At 49.2% G+C, this 19329-nt stretch overlaps 1 protein-coding gene across 1 annotated transcript in view; it reads right to left on the minus strand.

The window, feature by feature from the left end:
* Positions 1 to 19329, minus strand: part of HSD17B8 (hydroxysteroid 17-beta dehydrogenase 8) — a 57172-nt gene that overhangs the window by 35632 nt on the left and 2211 nt on the right. Inside the window, exons 2-3 of the mRNA XM_063935750.1 lie at positions 11968 to 12170; positions 11741 to 11857 (exon numbers count right to left, since the gene is read on the minus strand). Of these exons, the coding sequence (XP_063791820.1) occupies positions 11741 to 11857; positions 11968 to 12170 (320 nt within the window). The remainder of the gene's footprint in view (positions 1 to 11740; positions 11858 to 11967; positions 12171 to 19329) is intronic.

Raw genomic sequence — 19329 nt, forward strand, 5'->3', positions numbered from 1 at the left:
TCCCTGAAAATAAAAAACCTAACAAAAGCCTTTCTCTATCGTCCTAGTGGATGCTGGGGTTCCTGAAAGGACCATGGGGAATAGCGGCTCCGCAGGAGACAGGGCACAAAAAGTAAAGCTTTAGGATCAGGTGGTGTGCACTGGCTCCTCCCCCTATGACCCTCCTCCAAGCCTCAGTTAGATTTTTGTGCCCGGCCGAGAAGGGTGCAATCTAGGTGGCTCTCCTAAAGAGCTGCTTAGAAAAGTTTAGCTTAGGTTTTTTATTTTACAGTGAGTCCTGCTGGCAACAGGATCACTGCAACGAGGGACTTAGGGGAGAAGAAGTGAACTCACCTGCGTGCAGGATGGATTGGCTTCTTGGCTACTGGACATTAGCTCCAGAGGGACGATCACAGGTACAGCCTGGATGGTCACCGGAGCCTCGCCGCCGGCCCCCTTGCAGATGCTGAAACGAGAAGAGGTCCAGAATCGGCGGCATGAAGACTCCTCAGTCTTCTTAAGGTAGCGCACAGCACTGCAGCTGTGCGCCATTTCCTCTCAGCACACTTCACACGGCAGTCACTGAGGGTGCAGGGCGCTGGGAGGGGGGCGCCCTGGGAGGCAAATGAAAACCTTTTTTGGCTAAAAATACCTCACATATAGCCTCCGGGGGCTATATGGAGATATTTAACCCCTGCCAGAATCCGTTAAGAGCGGGAGACGAGGCCGCCGAAAAAGGGGCGGGGCCTATCTCCTCAGCACACAGCGCCATTTTCCCTCACAGAAAGGCTGGAGGGAAGGCTCCCAGGCTCTCCCCTGCACTGCACTACAGAAACAGGGTTAAAACAGAGAGGGGGGGCACTAATTTGGCGTTAGAAATATATAAAAAAGATGCTATAAGGGAAAACACTTATATAAGGTTGTCCCTATATAATTATAGCGTTTTTGGTGTGTGCTGGCAAACTCTCCCTCTGTCTCTCCAAAGGGCTAGTGGGTCCTGTCCTCTATCAGAGCATTCCCTGTGTGTGTGCTGTGTGTCGGTACGTGTGTGTCGACATGTATGAGGACGATGTTGGTGAGGAGGCGGAGCAATTGCCTGTAATGGTGATGTCACTCTCTAGGGAGTCGACACCGGAATGGATGGCTTATTTAGGGAATTACGTGATAATGTCAACACGCGCCAAGGTCGGTTGACGACATGAGACGGCCGACAAACAATTAGTACCGGTCCAGACGTCTCAAAAACACCGTCAGGGGTTTTAAAACGCCCGTTTACTTTAGTCGGTCGACACAGACACAGACAGGGACACTGAATCCAGTGTCGACGGTGAATAAACAAACGTATTCCTTATTAGGGCCACACGTTAAGGGCAATGAAGGAGGTGTTACATATTTCTGATACTACAAGTACCACAAAAGAGGGTATTATGTGGGATGTGAAAAAACTACCGTAGTTTTTCCTGAATCAGATAAATTAAATGAAGTGTGTGATGATGCGTGGGTTCCCCCCGATAGAAAATATGGGCGGTATACCCTTTCCCGCCAGAAGTTAGGGCGCGTTGGGAAACACCCCTTAGGGTGGATAAGGCGCTCACACGCTTATCAGAACAAGTGGCGGTACCGTCTATAGATAGGGCCGTCCTCAAGGAGCCAGCTGACAGGAGGCTGGAAAAATATCATAAAAAGTATATACACACATACTGGTGTTATACTGCGACCAGCGATCGCCTCAGCCTGGATGTGCAGAGCTGGGGTGGCTTGGTCGGATTCCCTGACTAAAAATATAGAGCATTTAAAGGATGTATTTCTATATATGCGAGATGCACAGAGGGATATTTGCACTCTGGCATCAAGAGTAAGTGCGATGTCCATATCTGCCAGAAGATGTTTATGGACACGACAGTGGTCAGGTGATGCAGATTCCAAACGGCACAAAGGTGTATTGCCGTATAAAGGAAGAGGAGTTATTTGGGGTCGGTCCATCGGACCTGGTGGCCACGGCAACTGCTGGAAAATCCACCGTTTTTACCCTAAGTCACATCTCTGCAGAAAAAGACACCGTCTTTTCAGCCTCAGTCCTTTTGTCCCTATAAGATCATATCTGCCCAGGGATAGAGGAAAGGGAAGAAGACTGCAGCAGGCAGCCCATTCCCAGGAACAGAAGCGTTCCACCGCTTCTGACAAGCTCTCAGCATGACGCTGAGACCGTACAGGACCCCTGGATCCTACAAGTAGTATCCCAGGGGTACAGTTTGGAATGTCGAGACGTTTCCCCTGCGCAGGCTCCTGAAGTCTGCTTTACCAAGGTCTCCTTCCGACAAGGAGGCAGTATGGGAAAAAATTCACGAGCTGTATTCCCAGCAGGTGATAATTAAATTACCCCTCCTACAACAAGAAAAGGGGTATTATTCCACACTATATTGTGGTACTGAAGCCAGAAGGTTAGGTGAGACCTATTCTAAATCTAAAAAAATTTGAACACTTACAAAGGTTCAAATCAAGATGGAGTCACTCAGAGCAGTGATAACGAACCGGGAAGAAGGGGACTATCTGGTGTCCCGAGACATCAGGGATGCTTACCTCCATGTCCCAAATTTGCCCTTATCACTAAGGGTACCTCAGGTTCGTGGTACAGAACTGTCACTATCAGTTTCAGACGCTGCCGTTTGGATTGTCTACGGCACCCCGGGTCTTTACCAAGGTAATGGCCGAAATGATGGTTCTTCTTCGAAGAAAAGGCGTCTTAATTATCCCTTACTTGGACGATCTCCTGATAAGGGCAAAGTCCAGGGAACAGTTGGAGGTCGGAGTAGCACTATCTCGGATACTGTTACAACAGCAGGGGTGGATTCTAAATATTCCAAAATCGCAGCTGATCCCGACAACAAGTCTCCTGTGCTTAGGGATGATTCTGGACACAGTCCAGAAAAAGGTGTTTCTCCCGGAAGAGAAAGCCAGGGAGTTATCCGAGCTAGTCAGGAACCTCCTAAAATCAGTGCATCATTGCACAAGGGCCATGGTAAAAAAATGGTGACTTCCTTCGAAGCAATTCCAGTCGGCAGATTTCATGCAAGAACTTTTCAGTGGGATCTGCTGGACAAATGGTCCGGATCGCATCTTCAGATGCATCAGCGGATAACCCTATATCCAAGGACAAGGGTGTCTCTCCTGTGGTGGTTACAGAGTGCTCATCTTCTAGAGGGCCGCAGATTCGGCATTCAGTTTTGGATGTTGGTGACCACGGAGGCCAGCCCGAGAGGCTGGGGAACAGTCACACAAGGAAAAAATTTCCAGGGAGTGTGATCAAGTCTGGAGATTTTTCTCCACATAAATATAGCTAAGGGTAAATTTATAATGCTCTAAGCTTAGCAAGACCTCTGCTTCAAGGTCAGCCGGTATTGATCCAGTGGGATAAAACATCACGGCAGTCGCCCACGTAAATAGACAGGGCGGCACAAGAAGCAGGAGGGCAGTGGCAAAAACTGCAAGGACTTTTCGCTGGGCGGAAAATCATGTGATAGCACTGTCAGCAGTGTTTCATTCCGGGAATGGAAACTGGGAAGCAGACTTCCTCAGTAGGCACGACCTCCACCCGGCAGAGTGGGAACTTCATGGGGAAGTTTTCCACATAATTGTAAACCGTTGGGAATTACCAAAGGTGGACATGATGGCGTCCCGTCTGAACAAAAAACGGGACAGGTATTGCGCCAGGTTAAGAGACCCTCAGGCAATAGCTGTGGACGTTCTGGTAACACCGTGGGTGTACCAGTCGGTGTATGTGTTCCATCCTCTGCTTTTCATACCTAAGGTACTGAGAATTATAAGACGTAGAGGAGTAAGAACTATACTCATGGCTCCGGATTGGCCAAGTAGGACTTGGTACCCGGAACTTCAAGAGATGCTCACAGAGGACTTATGGCCTCTGCCGCTAAGAAGGGACTTGTTTCAGCAAGTACCGTGTCTGTTCCAAGACTTACCGCAGCTGCGTTTGACGGCATGGCGGTGGAACGCCGGATCCTAAGGGAAAAGGCATTCAGGAAGAGGTCATTCCTACCCTGGTCAAAGCCAGAAAGGAGGTGACCGCACAACATTATCACCACATGTGGCGAAAATATGTTGCGTGGTGTGAGGCCAGGAAGGCCCCACGAAGAAATTTCAACTTGGTCGATTCCTGCATTTCTTGCAAACAGGAGTGTCTATGGGCCTCAAATTGGGGTCCATTAAGGTTCAAATTTCGGCCCTGTCGATTTTTCTTCCAGAAAGAATTGGCTTCAGTTCCTGAAGTCCAGAAGTTTGTCAAGGGAGTATTGCATATACAACCCCCTTTTGTGCCTCCAGTGGCACTGTGGGATCTCAACGTAGTTCTGGGATTCCTCAAAACACATTGGTTTAAAACCAGTCAAATCTGTGGATTTGAAGCATCTCACATGAAAAGTGAACATGCTCTTGGACCTGGCCTGGACCAGGCGAGTGTCAAATTGGTGGTTTTTTTCTCAAAAAAGCCCATATCTGTTTGTCCATTCGGACAGGGCAGAGCTGCGGACTCGTCCCCAGTTCTCTCCCTAAGGTGGTGTCAGTGTTTCACCTGAACCAGCTTATTGTGGTGTCTTGCGCCTACTAGGGACTTGGAGGACTCCAAGTTGCTAGATGTGGTCAGGGCCCTGAAAATATAGGTTCCAGGACGGCTGGAGTCAGGAAAACTGACTTGCTGTTATCCTGTATGCACCCAACAAACTGGGTGCTCTTGCTTTTAAGCAGACTTTTGCTAGTTGGATGTGTAATACAATTCAGCTTGCACATTCTGTGGCAGGCCTGCCACAGCCAAAATATGTAAATGCCCATTCCACAAGGAAGGTGGGCTCATCTTGGGCGGCTGCCCGAGGGGTCTCGGCTTTACAACTTTGCCGAGCGGCTATTTAGTCAGGGGCAAACACGTTTGTAAAATCCTACAAATTTGATACCCTGGCTAAGGAGGACCTGGAGTTCTCTCATTCGGTGCTGCAGAGTCATCCGCACTCTCCCGCCCGTTTGGGAGCTTTGGTATAATCCCCATGGTCCTTTCAGGAACCCCAGCATCCACTAGGACGATAGAGAAAATAAGAATTTACTTACCGATAATTCTATTTCTCGGAGTCCGTAGTGGATGCTGGGCGCCCATCCCAAGTGCGGATTATCTGCATTACTTGTACATAGTTACAAAAATCGGGTTATTATTGTTGTGAGCCATCCTTTCAGAGGCTCCGCTGTTATCATACTGTTAACTGGGTTCAGATCACAGGTTGTACAGTGTGATTGGTGTGGCTGGTATGAGTCTTACCCGGGATTCATAAATCCTTCCTTATTGTGTACGCTCGTCCGGGCACAGTACCTAACTGAGGCTTGGAGGAGGGTCATAGGGGGAGGAGCCAGTGCACACCACCTGATCCTAAAGCTTTACTTTTTGTGCCCTGTCTCCTGCGGAGCCGCTATTCCCCATGGTCCTTTCAGGAACCCCAGCATCCACTACGGACTCCGAGAAATAGAATTATCGGTAAGTAAATTCTTATTTTTTCAGAGAAACTCAGTAGAGCTCCCCTGCAGTGCATCCAGTCTCCTCTGGGCACAGGATCTAACTGAGGTCTGGAGGAGGGGTATAGAGGGAGGAGCCAGTGCACACCCATTCTGAAGTCTTTGGAGTGCCCATGTCTCCTGCGGAGCCCGTCTATACCCCATGGTCCTTACGGAGTCCCCAGCATCCTCTAGGACGTAAGAGAAAATGAATTTATTCCAGTTTGGAATAAGGTTGTAACATAACAAAGTGTGGAAAAAGTGAAGCGCTGTGAATACTTTCCTGATGCACTGTATATGCAATCAAGGCATTTCTAGTATCTTTATACATAACCACGCTCATGCTAGGATGTTATATGCGAACTGATTTTAACACAATGATCTACAATGACTGTTCCAAATAAGCCGTAGTGACAGTGACAGAAGGTCCGGGGAGGGAGCTAAGCGCAGTAGAAAGTGGACCTTCAGAAAAGACAACTGAAGAACCTGAACGATATTGTCTACTTATATATTTTATAGTAGATAAAATAAGAATTTACTTACCGATAATTCTATTTCTCGGAGTCCGTAGTGGATGCTGGGGTTCCTGAAAGGACCATGGGGAATAGCGGCTCCGCAGGAGACAGGGCACAAAAAAGTAAAGCTTTACTAGGTCAGGTGGTGTGCACTGGCTCCTCCCCCCATGACCCTCCTCCAGACTCCAGTTAGGTACTGTGCCCGGACGAGCATACACAATAAGGGAGGCATTTTGAATCCCGGGTAAGACTCATACCAGCCACACCAATCACACCGTACAACTTGTGATCTAAACCCAGTTAACAGTATGACAACAGAAAGGGCCTCTTAAAGATGGCTCCTTAACAATAACCCGAATTAGTTAACAATAACTATGTACAAGTATTGCAGATAATCCGCACTTGGGATGGGCGCCCAGCATCCACTACGGACTCCGAGAAATAGAATTATCGGTAAGTAAATTCTTATTTTCTCTATCGTCCTAAGTGGATGCTGGGGTTCCTGAAAGGACCATGGGGATTATACCAAAGCTCCCAAACGGGCGGGAGAGTGCGGATGACTCTGCAGCACCGAATGAGAGAACTCCAGGTCCTCCTTTGCCAGGGTATCAAATTTGTAAAATTTTACAAACGTGTTCTCCCCCGACCACGTAGCTGCTCGGCAGAGTTGTAATGCCGAGACCCCTCGGGCAGCCGCCCAAGATGAGCCCACCTTCCTTGTGGAGTGGGCTTTTACAGTTTTAGGCTGTGGCAGGCCTGCCACAGAATGTGCAAGTTGAATTGTGTTACAAATCCAACGAGCAATCGACTGCTTAGAAGCAGGTGCGCCCAACTTGTTGGGTGCATACAATATAAACAGCGAGTCAGATTTTCTGACTCCAGCCGTCCTTGCAATGTATATTTTTAAGGCTCTGACAACGTCCAACAACTTGGAGTCCTCCAAGTCGCTAGTGGCCGCAGGCACCACAATAGGTTGGTTCAGATGAAATGCTGATACCACTTTAGGGAGAAAATGCGGACGAGTCCGCAGTTCTGCCCTATCCGAATGGAAGATTAGATAAGGACTTTTATAAGATAAAGCCGCCAATTCAGATACTCTCCTGGCAGAGGCCAGGGCTAGTAACATAGTCACTTTCAATGTGAGATATTTCAAATCCACCTTTTTCAATGGTTCAAACCAATGGGATTTGAGGAAATCTAAAACTACATTTAGATCCCACGGTGCCACCGGAGGCACCACAGGAGGCTGTATATGCAGTACTCCCTTGACAAAAGTCTGGACCTCAGGGACAGAGGCCAATTCTTTTTGGAAGAATATTGACAGGGCCGAAATTTGAACCTTAATGGATCCCAATTTGAGACCCATAGATAATCCTGATTGCAGGAAATGTAGGAAACGACCCAGTTGGAATTCCTCCGTCGGAACCTTCCGATCCTCGCACCACGCTACATATTTTCGCCAAATGCGGTGATAATGTTTCACGGTGACTTCCTTCCGTGCCTTAATCAAGGTAGGAATGACTTCTTCTGGAATGCCTTTCCCTTTTAGGATCTGGCGTTCAACCGCCATGCCGTCAAACGCAGCCGCGGTAAGTCTTGAAAAAGACAGGGACCCTGCTGTAGCAGGTCCCTTCTCAGAGGTAGAGGCCACGGTTCGTCCGTGAGCATCTCTTGAAGTTCCGGATACCAAGTCCTTCTCGGCCAATCCGGAACCACTAGTATTGTTCTTACTCTTCTTTGCCGTATGATCTTCAATACCTTTGGTATGAGCGGCAGAGGAGGAAACACATACACTGACTGGTACACCCAAGAAGTTACCAGTGCGTCCACAGCTATTGCCTGTGGATCTCTTGACCTGGCGCAATATTTGTCCAGTTTCTTGTTGAGGCGAGACGCCATCATGTCTACAATTGGTCTTTCCCAACGGTCTATTAACATGTTGAAGACTTCTGGATGTAGACCCCACTCTCCCGGATGAAGATCGTGTCTGCTGAGGAAGTCTGCTTCCCAGTTGTCCACGCCCGGGATGAACACTGCTGACAGTGCTATCACGTGATTCTCCGCCCAGCGAAGAATCTTGGCAGCTTCTGCCATTGCACTCCTGCTTCTTGTGCCGCCCTGCCTGTTTACATGGGCGACCGCCGTGATGTTGTCCGACTGAATCAACACCGGCTTTCCTTGCAGGAGAAGTTCCGCCTGGCTTAGAGCATTGTAGATTGCTCTTAGTTCCAGAATGTTTATGTGAAGAGACTTTTCCAGACTCGTCCATACTCCCTGGAAGTTTCTTCCTTGTGTGACTGCTCCCCAGCCTCTCAGGCTGGCGTCCGTGGTCACCAGGATCCAATCCTGAATGCCGAATCTGCGGCCTTCTAATAGGTGAGCCTTCTGCAACCACCACAGAAGTGACACCCTTGTCTTTGGTGACAGGGTTATTCGCAGGTGCATCTGCAGATGCGACCCTGACCATTTGTCCAACAGATCCCTTTGGAATATTCTTGCATGGAATCTGCCGAATGGAATTGCTTCGTAAGAAGCCACCATTTTTCCCAGGACTCTTGTGCATTGATGTACTGACACTTTTCCTGGTTTTAGGAGGTTCCTGACCAGATCGGATAACTCCTTGGCTTTTTCCTCTGGAAGGAAAACCTTTTTCTGAACCGTGTCCAGAATCATTCCTAGGAACAGCAGACGAGTTGTCGGGATTAAATGGGATTTTGGAATATTCAGAATCCACCCGTGTTGTCTTAGCACCTCTTGAGATAGTGCTAAAGCTGTCTCCAGCTGTTCTCTGGACCTTGCCCTTATTAGGAGATCGTCCAAGTATGGGATAACTAATACGCCTTTTCTTCGAAGAAGAATCATCATCTCGGCCATTACCTTGGTAAAGACCCGAGGCGCCGTGGACAATCCGAACGGCAGCGTCTGAAACTGATAGTGACAGTTTTGAACAATGAACCTGAGGTACCCCTGGTGTGCGGGGTAAATCGGAACGTGTAGATACGCATCCTTGATGTCCAAGGATACCATAAAGTCCCCTTCTTCCAGGTTCGCTATCACTGCTCTGAGTGACTCCATCTTGAACTTGAACTTTTTTATGTAGAGGTTCAAGGACTTCAGATTTAGAATAGGCCTTACCGAGCCATCCGGCTTCGGTACCACAAATAGAGTGGAATAATACCCCTTTCCTTGTTGTAATAGGGGTACTTTGACTATCACCTGCTGTGAATGGCTTCCAACACCCTCTCCCTTTCGGAAGAGACGGTTGGTAAGGCAGACTTCAGGAAACGATGAGGAGGATCCGTCTCTAATTCCAACCTGTACCCCTGAGATATTATCTGCAGGATCCAGGGGTCTACCTGCGAGTGAGCCCACTGCGCGCTGTAATTTTTGAGACGGCCCCCCACTGTCCCCGAGTCCGCTTGAGAGGCCCCAGCGTCATGCTGAGGTTTTTGCAGGAGCCGGGGAGGGCTTCTGTTCCTGGGAAGGAGCTGCCTGTTGGTGTCTCTTCCCTCTTCCTCTGCCTCGTGGCAGGTACGACAAGCCCTTTGCTCTCTTATTTTTGTAGGAGCGAAAAGGCTGCGGTTGAAAGGTCGGTGCCTTTCTCTGTTGGGGAGTGACTTGAGGTAAAAAAGTGGATTTCCCGGCAGTAGCCGTGGCCACCAAGTCTGATAGACCAACTCCAAATAACTCCTCCCCTTTATACGGCAAAACCTCCATGTGACGTTTTGAATCCGCATCGCCTGTCCACTGTCGTGTCCATAAGGCTCTTCTGGCTGAAATGGACATAGCACTCACCCGAGATGCCAGTGTGCAAATATCCCTCTGTGCGTCACGCATATAGATAAATGCATCCTTTATTTGTTCTAACGACAGTAAAACATTGTCCCTATCTAGGGTATCAATATTTTCAATCAGGGATTCTGACCAAACTACTCCAGCACTGCACATCCAGGCAGTTGCTATAGCTGGTCGTAGTATAACACCTGCATGTGTGTATATATTCTTTTGAATAACTTCCATCTTTCTATCTGATGGATCCTTAAGTGCGGCCGTCTCAGGAGAGGGTAACGCCACTTGTTTGGATAAGCGTGTGAGCGCCTTGTCCACCTTAGGGGGTGTTTCCCAGCGCGCCCTAACCTCTGGCGGGAAAGGGTATAATGCCAATAACTTTTGAAATTATCAACTTTTTATCAGGAGCAACCCACGCTTCATCACACACGTCATTTAATTCTTCTGATTCAGGAAAAACTGTTTGTAGTTTTTTCACACCATACATAATACCCTGTTTTACGGTATCTGTAGTATCAGCTAAATGTAACGTCTCCTTCATTGCCAAAATCATATAACGTGTGGCCCTACTGGAAAATACGTTTGAATTTCTACCGTCGTCACTGGAATCAGTGCCCGTGTCTGGGTCTGTGTCGACCGACTGAGGCAAAGGGCGTTTTACAGCCCCTGACGGTGTTTGAGGCGCCTGGACAGGCATTAATTGATTGTCCGGCCGCCTCATGTCCTCAACTGACTGTTTAAGGGAAGATAAACCATCACGTAATTCCACAAATAAAGGCATCCATTCTGGTGTCGACCCCCTGGGGGGTGACATCTGCATATTTGGCAATTGCTCCGCCTCCACACCAATATCGTCCTCATACATGTCGACACCACGTACCGACACACACCGCAAACTCACAGGGAATGCTCTAATGAAGACAGGACCCACTAGCCCTTTTGGGGAGACAGAGGGAGAGTCTGCCAGCACACACCACAAAGCGCTATATATACAAGGGATATCCTTATATTAAGTGCTCCCTTATAGCTGCTTTAATATATATATATATAGCCATTAATGTGCCCCCCCTCTCTGTTTTACCCTGTTTCTGTAGTGCAGTGCAGGGGAGAGACCTGGGAGCCGTTCTGACCAGCGGAGCTGTGACAGAAAATGGCGCCGTGTGCTGAGGAGATAGGCCCCGCCCCTTTTTCGGCGGGTTCTTCTCCCGCTATTTTTCCAGTCAGGCAGGGGTTAAATATCTCCATATAGCCCCTATGGGCTATATGTGAGGTATTTTTAGCCTTGTATAAGGTTTATATTTGCCTCTCAGAGCGCCCCCCCCCAGCGCTCTGCACCCTCAGTGACTGCCCAGTGAAGTGTGCTGAGAGGAAAATGGCGCACAGCTGCAGTGCTGTGCGCTACCTTATGAAGACTGAGGAGTCTTCAGCCGCCGGTTTCCGGACCTCTTCACGCTTCAGCATCTGCAAGGGGGTCGGCGGCGCGGCTCCGGGACCGGACTCCACGGCTGGGCCTGTGTTCGATCCCTCTGGAGCTAATGGTGTCCAGTAGCCAAGCAGCAAATCCACTCTGCATGCAGGTGAGTTTACTACTTTCCCCCTAAGTCCCACGTTGCAGTGATCCTGTTGCCAGCAGGACTCACTGTAAAGAAAAAAACCTAAACTAAACTTTCTCTAAGCAGCTCTTTAGGAGAGCCACCTAGATTGCACCCTTCTCGTTCGGGCACAAAATCTAACTGGAGTCTGGAGGAGGGTCATGGGGGGAGGAGCCAGTGCACACCACCTGACCTAGTAAAGCTTTACTTTTTTGTGCCCTGTCTCCTGCGGAGCCGCTATTCCCCATGGTCCTTTCAGGAACCCCAGCATCCACTTAGGACGATAGAGAAAGGATATTAACGGTGGGTCCTTATTACCTTGAGGTTGACGCTAATCACAGAGTCAAATGATTCCTCTGACAAGCGAAGCAGGAAATCATCCCTGGTGATACCAGCACTGCTGACAGCAACACGAGGCGGTACAGAGAACCGGGACTAAGGAGAGATAATAGAGGAAGAGTAACACCAGCCTTGATATATCTCATGAGAGTCCACCTGCTGGACGGTTAGAGGAACCAGGTCACGGTGGATTGGCTCATTTCTACCTGTATCTCATCCATTAGAGCATTGACGCTTTCTGACCGGGAAACATCAGCTGCAAAAGCCGCATGATCCTGTCCAGGCACATCCCGCGACAGACTCTGTAGTGTTTCATTAGCCGAGTCGATATTTAAGTCAACGACAACAACCGAAGCCCCTTCTAGAGACAGTCTCTGAGAGACGGCTCGTCCAATCCCACTGCCACCACCTGAGAAATAAAACCAGAGACTATTATATTCTGTACAAGAAGGACATACGCGCTGTGATGTGTTCCATTACACCAGCACATCACCAGGCCGTAGTAGGTGGGCCCATATATTTTGCCCAAAATTATGCTAAGAACCTCAATTTTACTCTATGTTAAATTGCAGAGTTTATCATAACTGTTCTAATTGCCAGTGTTTTTAGTATTTAGAGTGTGCACTTGCATTTTCTCTAATTTTGTGTGTGGCACTATAAGTCTCAGCATGGTAGAACCTTTTATTATGTTTAGAATTAGGGTGTGCAGTCCAGCCCCCCATTCCCATACATCACTGTGCGGTACTATTTTCCCCACTGCAATAATATATGCTAGGCTAATGATTATAGCTGTATCATTTCACATCAATTCAACACAAGTTACTGAAAGTGGATTCAGCTAAATATGTACATTATATGTCTGCACTGTAACCGTGAAATGTTTCAGCATAAGCCACAACCAGTGTTTAGTATAAACACACCCACTTGCATCTTCTTGCAATGCACACTGCACTAGGGATGGCCATCGAATGGATTACCATCGATGGTGTCCATCATTGGTACTTAACATCAACGGCAGGAAACCACTCATGGGCCCTCATTCCGAGTTGTTCGCTCGCAAGCTGCTTTTAGCAGCTTTGCACACGCTAAGCCACCGCCTACTGGGAGTGAATCTTAGCATAGTAGAATTGCGAACGAAAGATTAGCAGATTTGCAAATAAAAACTTCTTAGCAGTTTCTGAGTAGCTCGAGACTTACTCATCCATTGCGATCAGTTCAGTCAGTTTCGTTCCTGGTTTGACGTCACAAACACACCCAGCGTTCGCCGAGACACTCCCCCGTTTCTTCAGACACTCCCGCGTTTTTCCCAGAAACGGCAGCGTTTTTTCGCACACAACCATAAAACAGCCCGTTTCCGCCCAGAAAAACCCACTTCCTGTCAATCACACTCCGATCATCAGAACGAAGAAAAAATAAGATTTTACTCACGGGTAAATCTATTTCTCGTAGTCCGTAGTGGATGCTGGGGACTCCGTAAGGACCATGGGGAATAGACGGCTCCGCAGGAGACTGGGCACATCTAAAGAAAGCTTTAGGACTATCTGGGGTGCACTGGCTCCTCCCCCTATGACCCTCCTCCAAGCCTCAGTTAGGACACTGTGCCCGGAAGAGCTGACACAATAAGGAAGGATTTTGAATCCCGGGTAAGACTCATACCAGCCACACCAATCACACCATATAACTCGTGATAGGAACCCCGGTTAACAGTATGATAACAATGGAACCTCTGAATAGATGGTTCGCAATAACAACCCGATTTGTGTAACAATAACTATTTACAAGTATTGCAGACAATCCGCACTTGGGATGGGCGCCCAGCATCCACTACGGACTACGAGAAATAGATTTACCGGTGAGTAAAATCTTATTTTCTCTGACGTCCTAGTGGATGCTGGGGACTCCGTAAGGACCATGGGGATTATACCAAAGCTCCCAAACGGGCGGGAGAGTGCGGATGACTCTGCAGCACCGAATGAGAGAACTCAAGGTCCTCCTCAGCCAGGGTATCAAATTTTTATAATTTTGCAAACGTGTTTGCCCTTGACCAAGTAGCATCTCGGCCAAGTTGTAAAGCAGAGACCCCTCGGGCAGCCGCCCAAGATGAGCCCACCTTCCTTATGGAATGGGCTTTTACAGATTTAGGCTGCGGTAGTCCCACCGCAGAATGTGCAAGCTGAATAGTGCTACAAATCCAGCGCGCTATAGTCTGCTTAGAACCAGGAGCACCCAGCTTGTTGGGTGCATCCAGGATAAACAGCGAGTCAGTTTTCCTGACTCCAGCCGTCCTGGAAATATAAATTTTCAGGGCCCTGACTACGTCCAGTAACTTGGAATCCTCCAAGTCCCTAGTAGCCGCAGGCACCACAATAGGTTGGTTCAAGTGAAAACCTGATACCACCTTCGGGAGAAAGTGAGGACGAGTCCTCAACTCTGCCCTATCCATATGGAAAGTCAGGTAAGGGCTTTTCCATGACAAAGCCGCCAATTCTGACACATGCCTGGCCGAAGCCAGAGCCAACACATGACCACTTTCCATGTGAGATATTTCAAATCCACGGTTTTCAGTGGCTCAAACCAATGTGATTCCAGGAACTCCAAAACCACACTGAGATCCCAAGGTGCCACTGGGGGCACAAAAAGGGGCTGAATATGCAGCACTCCCTTACAACGTCTGAACTTCAGGCTGACATCCTTCCTGGCTTTGATCAGGGTAGGAATGACTTCCTCCGGAATGCCTTTTTCACTCAGGATCCGGTGTTCAACCGCCATGCCGTCAACGCAGCCGCGGTAAGTCTTGGAACAGACAGGGTCCCTGCTGCGGGATGCGGTCAATATGCCGCCGGCCGGAATCCCGACCGCCACAATCCCGACATATTCTCCCTCCGTGGGTGTCAACGACACCCATAGAGGGAGAATATAATAGTGTGCCGAGCGTAGCGAGGCACAGTGCCCGTACCGTGGTGAGCGAAGCGAGCCCGCAAGGGGCTGCGTTCCGCTCGCCACCCCTGTCGGGATTGTGTGGTCGGGATTCCGGCGTCGGTATTTCGACCGCCGGGATTCCGTCCGGCGGCATTTAGTACTGATCCCCCTGCTGCAGCAGATCCTGTCTGAGTGGCAGAGGCCATGGGTCCTCTGAGATCATTTCTTGAAGTTCCGGGTACCAAGCCCTTCTTGGCCAATCCGGAACAATGAGTATAGTTCTTACTCCTCTTTTTCTTATTATCCTCAGTACCTTGGGTATGAGAGGGAGAGGAGGGAACACATAAACCGACTGGTACACCCGCGGTGTCACTAGAGCGTCCACAGCGATCGCCTGAGGTTCCCTTGACCTGGCGCAATATCTTTTTTATTGAGGCGGGACGCCATCATGTCCACCTGTGGTCTTTCCCAACGGTTTACCAGCATTTGGAAGACTTCTGGATGAAGTCCCTATTCTCCCGGGTGGAGTCTGCTGCGGAAGTCTGCTTCCCAGTTGTCCACTCCCGGAATGAACACTGCTGCCAGTGCTACCACGTGATTTTCCGCCCAACGGGGAATCCTTGTGGCTTCTGCCATTGCCCTCCTGCTTCTTGTGCCGCCCTGCCTGTTTACATGGGCGAGCGCCGTGATGTTGTCTGATTGGATCAGTACGGCTGGTTTTGAAGCAGGGGCCTTGTTTGGCTTAGGGCCTTGTAAATGGCTCTTAGCTCCAGAAAATTTATGTTAAGTGAAATCTCCTGTTTGGACCACAGTCCTTGGAATTTTACTCCCTGTGTGACTGCACCCCAGCCCCGAAGGCTGGCATCCGTGTTTACCAGGACCCAGTCCTGTATTCCGAATCTGCGGCCCTCTAGTAGATGAGCCCTCTGCAGCCACCACCGCAGCGACACCCTGGTTCTTGCCGACCGGGTTATCCGCTGCTGTATCTGGAGGTGGGACCCGGACCATTTGTCCAACAGGTCCCACTGGAAAATCCTTGCGTGGAACTTTCCGAATGGAATTGCTTCGTACGAAGCTACCATTTTTCCCAGGACTCGTGTGCATTGATGTACCGACACCTGTCCCGGTCTTAGGAGGTTTCTGACTAGAGATGACAACTCCTCGGCTTTTTCCACTGGAAGAAACACTTTTTTCTGGTCTGTTTCCAGAATCATTCCCAGGAACAGAAGACGTGTCGTCGGGACCAGCTGTGACTTTGGAATATTGAGAATCCAGCCGTGCTGTTGCAGCACTTCCCGAGAAAGTGCTACCCCCACTACCAACTGCTCCTTGGACCTTGCCCTTATCAGGAGATCGTCCAAGTACGGGATAATTAAAACTCCCTTCTTGCGAAGGAGTATCATCATTTCGGTCATTACCCTGGTAAAGACCCTCGGTGCCGTGGATAATCCAAACGGCAGCGTCTGGAACTGATAGTGACAGTCCGGTACCACAATCTTGAGGTACTCCTGGTGAGGAGGGTAAATGGGGACATGTACCGTAGGTAAGCATCCTTGATGTCCAGAGAGACCCTGTAATCCCCCTCGTCCAGGTTCGCAATAATCGCCCTGAGCGATTCCATCTTGAACTTAAATCTTTTGTTATATGTGTTCAAGGATTTTAAATTTAAGATGGGTCTCACCGAACCGTCCGGTTTCGGTACCACAAACATTGTGGAATAGTAACCCTTTTCCTGTTGAAGGAGGGGTACCTTGATAATCACTTGCTGTGAATACAGTTTTTGGACAGCCACCAACACTGCCTCCCTGGCAGAGGGAGTTGCCGGTACGGCAGATTTTAGGAAACGGCGGGGGGGGAGACGTCTCGAATTCCAGCCTGTACCCCTGAGATACTGTTTGAAGAACCCAGGGATCCACCTGTGAGAGAGCCCACTGTGCGCTGAAATTTCTGAGACGGGCCCCCACCGTACCTGGGTCCGCCTGAGCAGCCCCAGCATCATGCTGTGGACTTACCGGACGCAGGGGAGGACTTCTGCTCTTGGGAACTAGCTGTGTGCTGCAGCTTTTTCCCTCTACCTTTTCCTCTTGGCAGAAAAGATGAGCCTCTAGCCCTCTACTTTTCTGGGGCCGAAGGGACTGTACCTGATAATACAGTGCTTTCTTTTGCTGTGGGGTAGCTTGTGGCAAAAGTTTTGATTTCCCAGCCGTAGATGTGGAAACGAGGTCTGAAAGACCATCCCCAAACAGTTCCACCCCCTTATAGGGCAAACTTCCATGTGCCGTTTTGAATCGGCATCGCCCGACCATTGCCGAGTCCATAACCCCCGCCTGGCGGTAATGGTTTTACATAGCGCTTATTTGTGATGCCAGTCGGCAAATATCCCTCTGTGCATCACGCATGTATAAGACAGAGTCTTTTCTATGCTCTATTTTCAGCAAAATATTGTCCCTATCTATAGTATAAATATTATCCGACAGGGAATCTGACCACGCAGCTGCCGCACTGCACATCCATGCCGAAGCAATAGCAGGTCTCAATATAATGCCCGTGTGTGTGTATATAGCTTTAAGGGTAGTTTTCTGCTTTCTATCAGCAGGTCCTTCAGGGCGGCCGTATCCGTGACGGTAGTGCCACCTTTTTTAATAAGCGTGTAACCGCTTTATCTACCCTAGGGGGTATTTCCCAACGTGACCTATCCTCTGGTGAAAAAGGGTACGCTGCTTAGAAATTATCAATTTCTTATCGGGGGAAGTCCACGCTTCCTCACACACCTCATATCAATTCCTCAGATGCAGGAAAACTACTGGTAGTTTTCTCTCACCAAACATAATACCCTTTTTTGTGGTACCTGGGGTATTATCAGAAATGTGTAATACATTTTTCATTGCCTCAATCATGTAACGGGTGGCCCTATTGGAAGGTACACTAGTCTCATCGTCGTCGACACTGGAGTCGGTATCCGTGTCAACATCTGTGTTTGCCATCTGAGGTAGCGGGCGTTTTATAGCCCCTGATGACATTTGAGACGCTTGGACAGGCACAAGCTGAGTAGCCGGCTGTCCTATGTCGTCAAACCTTTTATGTAAGGAGTTGACACTGTCACGTAATTCCTTCCATAAGTCCATCCACACCGGTGTCGACCCCGCAGGGGGTGACATCCCATTCACAGGCATTTGCTCCGCCTCCACATCATTATCCTCATCATACATGTCGACACAGCAGTACCGACACACAGCACACACACAGGGAATGCTCTGACAGAGGACAGGACCCCACAAAGCCCTTTGGGGAGACAGAGGGAGAGTATGCCAGCACACACCAGAGCGCTATATATCACAGGGATATTACCTATAGAGAGTGTTTTCCCTTATAGCTGCATATATATTCTATACTGCGCCTAATTTTGTGTCCCCCCTCTCTTTTTAACCCTTTCTGTAGTGCAGGACTGCAGGGGAGAGCCAGGGAGCGATCCCTCCAGCGAAACTGTGAGGGAAAATGGCGCCAGTGTGCTGAGGGAGATGGCTCCGCCCCTTTTTCGGCGGGCTTTCTCCCGCTATTTTAATATATCTGGCAGGGGTTAATATACACCTATATAGCCTCTAGGGTTATATATGGTGTTATTTTGCCAGCCAAGGTGTTATTTATTGCTGCTCAGGGTGCCCCCTCCCAGCGCCCTGCACCCATCAGTGACCGCAGTGTGTGGTGTGCATGAGGAGCAATGGCGCACAGCTGCAGTGCTGTGCGCTACCTTGGAGAAGACAGAAGTCTTCAGCCGCCGATTTTCCGGACCTTCTTGCTTCTGGCTCTGTAAGGGGGACGGCGGCGCGGCTCCGGGAACGGACGACGAGGTCGGTTCCTGTGTTCGATCCCTCTGGAGCTAATGGTGTCCAGTAGCCTAAGAAGCCCAAGCTACCACCACTTAGGTAGGTTCGCTTCTTCTCCCCTTAGTCCCTCGTTGCAGTGAGCCTGTTGCCAGCAGGTCTCACTGTAAAATAAAAAACCTAACATATACTTTCTTTCTAGGAGCTCAGGAGAGCCCTAGTGTGCATCCAGCTCAGCCGGGCACAGAAATCTAACTGAGGCTTGGAGGAGGGTCATAGGGGGAGGAGCCAGTGCACACCAGATAGTCCTAAAGCTTTCTTTAGATGTGCCCAGTCTCCTGCGGAGCCGTCTATTCCCCATGGTCCTTACGGAGTCCCCAGCATCCACTAGGACGTCAGAGAAAAACTCGTAATGCCGTGAGTAAAATACCTAATTTAATAGCAAATTTACTTGGCGCAGTCGCACTGCGGACATTGCGTATGCGCATTAGCGACTAATCGTTCCGTTGCGGAAAAAAAATAACGAGCGATCAACTCGGAATGACCCCCATGGTTTGAATCATCAATGGGCAACACTACAGTGGCTCATGAGAATGTGGCGGCCAATCAGAAAGAATTGGGGTGAGGCATGGAGCAACAATACAAATGCTGCGTCACCCCTGGATCTCTGCCATCAAAGGAAAAAAAACATCAGACCAACGTCATCGATGGCAAATTCATTGACCATTGCTGTTTGTAGCAGACGTGCAAACGCTATGCTGCCTCCCACTGGGAGTGTATTTTAGCTTAGCAAAAGTGCGAATGAAAGGATCGCAGAGCGGCTACGAA

The sequence above is a fragment of the Pseudophryne corroboree genome, chromosome 8 (genome assembly GCF_028390025.1).
Source record: "Pseudophryne corroboree isolate aPseCor3 chromosome 8, aPseCor3.hap2, whole genome shotgun sequence".
In the NCBI taxonomy this organism is placed as follows: domain Eukaryota; kingdom Metazoa; phylum Chordata; class Amphibia; order Anura; family Myobatrachidae; genus Pseudophryne; species Pseudophryne corroboree.